This window comes from Impatiens glandulifera, chromosome 4 (genome assembly GCF_907164915.1).
Source record: "Impatiens glandulifera chromosome 4, dImpGla2.1, whole genome shotgun sequence".
In the NCBI taxonomy this organism is placed as follows: domain Eukaryota; kingdom Viridiplantae; phylum Streptophyta; class Magnoliopsida; order Ericales; family Balsaminaceae; genus Impatiens; species Impatiens glandulifera.
Window position 1 is genome coordinate 4,556,155 of NC_061865.1, and position 5,145 is coordinate 4,561,299.

Sequence of the window (5,145 nt, forward strand, 5' to 3'; positions counted from 1 at the left end):
GTCTTTTTTTGTTATATTTTTTATTAAATTATTTAATATTAATAATTAATTTTTAAAATTTAATTTTTATATTTAAATATACAATATTAAGAAATTGATATAATTTTTTTGATTTTTTTATTATAATTAACAACATTATTTTAATTATATATATAAATAATAAATATTTAATTCAAAATAAGTATTATATATATAAATGTAAGATAACTCATAAATGTTATAGGTTTGTTTTGAACTTACAACATAATAAAACAAGTAACGACCTTTTAACCAACTAGACTAATAACACTCTATATTTTAAATTCAACACCAAATTAGATGAACGCGAGACATTTTAATAATATAAGTTCAATTTTTTAACTAATTAATATATATATATATATATATATATATATAATGATGCTTTATTTTTAAAGTGTCCGAATTGTCGGATCGAGAGTTGTGGTTAATTTGAATATATATATGTGAGAGTCAATGAATACTTGAGTCGGATTGTGGGTTGACCCGCTCATAAACTTAAAATAGTTAAAAATAAAATTTAAAATTCTATATGTATGTTTCGAACTTGCAACATAACAAAAACAAGTATAACCCTTTAATCAAGTGTGATTAGGATGTAATTTGCCAATGGATAATAGGCTGATATCAATTGAAAGTGGTTACAAAAATATGAATCAAATATTTGATCGACCAAATTGTGAGGTCACGATGTTAAATATTAAAACATATGAATTAAATATTTGATTGACCAAAGTGAAAGTGTATGATCATAAGAAGAGAGGTTCATTCGAAAAAATATGTGAAAAAATAAATTGGTTTATCGAAGTAAATAAAATGTTGAATGAAAGCGTTCTATTTTTTATTGTAATATATATTATTCGTAATTTATTAATAATTTTAAAGACTGAATATATTATTATTATTTTTTATTAAATTTATTTTATTTAAATTGTTATTTGTATATATTGTAGAGAAATCTTTCCAGTTTTAATTAGAATTCTATTTATGATATTTGGACTACAAATCCAATATAGTTTTGGAGACATTAATATCCGTTGTTGTTAAATAGAAGGTATTAACTGCGATTTTTATTAACCTCCAATAATAATAAGATTTTTAATTACAATTTTATATACTAGCTAATTTTGACAAACCACAGTTAATAATCAAGTTTTTAACTACAGTTATATCATTAAATTTAGCCGATAATAAGACAATCTCCAACTCTCACCCCCATTTTCATCTCCAAAATGCAGTAAACGTCACATCAAACAGTAATTCATCTCTAACTTAAAAACCCATTTCCAAACTCAAAAGAATATTCTCAGAATATTCTTTTTTACACCAACTTTTTAACTTTACTAATATTTATCAACTTTATAAATTTAACCCCAATCTTTTCTCATTTGTTTATGAATTTTTTTTTTATAAATTAATAATTCATACACATAAATATAATTTAATAATATTTTAAACAAACAAAAATTATAAAATAAAAATTATATTAAATTAAATATTATTAAAAAAGAACTTACACAAGTACAAATAATAAAAATGATATCAATTCTCGGAATTGGTGTACTCCTCCCACAGATGATCAATTAATGCATTACGAAGTTCTATGTGAGCTTCTCTATTTCTAATTTTTCCATATCGAGAAATGAAATCTTGAAATCGAGTATTTTCATCTATCACCATTTCGACCTCCGGTGAAAGCGTTTCCGTTTCAATTTGAATAGGTGCAGTAAGGTCACGTTCATCCTCAACAATCATATTATGCAAAATTATGCACGTAGTCATTATATCATGCATCACTTCTTTTCTCCAATATCGTACCGGTCCTACTACAATGGCAAAACGTGATTGAAGAACTCCAAATGCACGTTCAACATCTTTTCTACATGCTCGACAGAACCTTTTCATGCTTTCAATTGCAGTGGACTCTCCAATTCTAATATACTCATCTGTGGCATCTGCTGGAACACCATATGCCAACATATGAAAAGAAACAGTTATTTTTTGTATTGGAGATAATCCAAGTCTGCCTGTGTTGTCCCATCGTTGTTGGAAGTAGCGATCATGATCTTTGACTACATCAACAATTCGAATGAACAATGAGCGAGACATTCGATATCTCCGACGAAACATGGTCTCATTGTACACTGGATTATCTGAAAAATAATCATTGTAAAACCTATGATGGGCATTCTCCCGATCACGATTAATAGCAATATGTCCAGGAATTGAACCACCATGGAACACTTGCTCGTTTTGTTGTTCAAGAAGATGTTGGATGATCATATTGTTACGAGTGATACTATGACATAATACTATAGCTCCTTGATGAAGAGTGTTCATCATAATATCATCATCTGAAGAAGAAGATGAATTTGATGAATCGCTAACGTTGGAATTCATTCGGAATGATAAGAAAACTATATGTTATAAGTTATGAATGATAAGAAAACTATATGTTATATATTTATAGTAGTACTGTAATTGCAATATGATGGTTGTATAGTCACTTATAAAATTAAATTTATGGAAAAACGTAAGAATCCTTTCAGCTTTTTAGAGAAACGTGAGAATCCTTTCAGCTTTTTAGAGAAACGTGAGAATCCTTTCAGCTTTTTAGAGAAACGTGAGAATCCTTTCAGCTTTTTAGAGAAACGTGAGAATCGTTTTAGTGTGTAGTCATTTCCAAGTAAGTGTCATAAGTGTGTGGATTTTATATATATATTGACATACGGTGGTAACATATAATTTACTACCTCAGACCATTTGAATTCAGTATAATACACAACCTTTGTTAAGAATGTCTATCCGATCCGCTGCCTATAACCACGATGAAGATATCCTTTTATGTAGGGTTTATATCGAAACTTTTGAAGATCCAATTATTGGAGTGTACCAATCAAGTGACCGATTGTGGTCTCGTATTGAAGATGCTTTCAACAAAGAAAAATTGGAGCATTGGGAGATGCGTACTAAAAGATCTATGCAATCCCGACTTGACACTATCCAAAAAGCAGTAAGAAGACTTCATGCTTGCATAAAACAATTTGAAAATATGCATCAAAGTGGTGCTTCAAATGAAGATATTGTGAGTATTAACTAATTATTTGATATAGTTTTTAAAATTATTATTCATGCACATTGTATTTAATTATTTGAACTTGACAGATGCTCAAAGCTAAAGTGTTGTTCACAAAAGACACGAAGTTCAAATCAGGTTGGAAGTTCGATCATGTGTGGGATATTGTAAAAAATTTTGAAAAATTTAAAGAGTAGCAGGAGAAATCCATCTTTCAACTATCCCTCTTCCGAGTCGGAAAATCTAACTCCAGATTCTGTTGGGTAGGCATCCCCCGGCGTCTCCTCCTTTTCTCTTAACCTAAACGATTCAGTAATTGGTTCTCCGTCAGAAAGACCTATTGGAGTGAAAAAGGCAAAACTGAAAAGAAAAAGTGATGATAATACATCATTGCATATAAATGGTATGCAGGAAACAAGCGAAAAAATGGTTGAAGAACTAAGAAGGATAAATGAACAAATGCAATATCATAATGCATTGAAAGAGATAAAGGAAGAAAATAAAATTTTATTGAAAGATTTGAGTAAAATAAGAGATCCACAACTTCGAACATTTATTGAGGCTGAACAAGCACGAATAATGGAAAAAAGAGCTCAAAATCAAGATCAACCAGATCCATTCGCGACGGGTACATTTTCAGAATATTTCAATAATCTTGGAGGAAGTGATGCTAATTTATCCGATTATTAATTATTGTATTATTTATGTTGTAATTTTAATTATTGTATTATTTATGTTGTAATTTTAATTATTGTAATTTTTATTTTTAAGTATTGTTTTAGTAATTTAAGTGTGTTTTTTAAATTTTATAACATATAACGAATTATTATTATTTTATATTTTTTGAAAATTGTTAATTTTTTTATCAATATTATTTATAATTATAAATTTATAATATAAATAAATAAAATTTAAATACTTAAATAAATTATAAATAAATACAAAAAGATTATAAATATATATAATTAAATAAATATTTAATATAAAAGAAAACTTAAAGAAAATTTTAATTAAAATAAAAAGTACAAGGACCTTTTCACATATTTTGGATAATTGCAGGCATGAACAGTCTTCCGCCATATATTGCGTCTTCTTCCTCTAGATATGCCGGAACTTCATTTTGGCGGAGGATTTGGAGGCCGGTTGGAGAAGAATGGGCTACTGCAAACCCAGTTTGCAGTAGGGTTGGAGATGCCCTAACATTTTTCTACCGGTAATAATGGATCAAATACCAAATTTTTTTGGGTGAAATTTTAGTTAGAATTATGCCTTCCCTCTTCTTCTTTCCTAGTTGTGTCCCTTTATTTTATTTATTATGTTCTTTATATAACCAGAAAACCTCTAAATTGAATTGTTATAATATTTTACAAATTTAAGATTTTAGAACATTAAAAAAAAGAAAAGTGAGTATTGTAGACTTGTAGTAGATATCACACTGAGTGTTGATCCAATATATCAGTAATTTTTGAAATGCATGGATCAACTTGAGCTCATATTATATGAGTCTGAAATAGTGTTTATTGGATATAAACTTAATGAAAAACAAATCCAGACAAAATAGAACTTAATGCAAAAAAAAGAAAATATACATTTAAAAAGATCAATTACAAAAATACGAAATAACACTTAACTATATAAGATTATTTAGTTTTCACATCACGACGCAGACTTGTTATGTGAATGTAAACGGATTGAGTTATTGTTTTGTGGGTTGACTCGTCCTCGAAACTTAGAGCGGTTCATTGAAAAAATAAGATTAAAATTGACATATATAGGTCTTAAACTTGAACACCTTATGAGAGTGTTGGATGAGTTATTGGTTTGTGGGCTAAACCCTAAACCTATCCTCAAAACTTGGAACGATTCATTAAAAAAAATGATTAAAAATGATATATATATATATATATATATATATATTTTGAACTTGCAACTTAGAAGTACAAGCTCTAATCAACTAAGTTATATATATAAACTCACAACATTTTTTATTTTGTTAAGTTTGTTTTTTTTAATGTTAAAGAATGAGGTTTTAATGCAAATTAAGTGGTTTA

General features: G+C 27.7%; 1 protein-coding gene across 1 annotated transcript; it reads left to right on the forward strand.

Moving 5' to 3' along the window:
- The first annotated feature begins 2,815 nt into the window (after positions 1-2,815).
- LOC124934504 lies at positions 2,816-3,784 on the forward strand. Its single transcript, XM_047475042.1, has 3 exons — positions 2,816-3,103; positions 3,184-3,261; positions 3,362-3,784. Exons 1-3 carry the CDS (start codon positions 2,816-2,818, stop codon positions 3,782-3,784), a joined length of 789 nt encoding a protein of 262 aa, XP_047330998.1.
- The last annotated feature ends 1,361 nt before the right edge of the window (positions 3,785-5,145 follow it).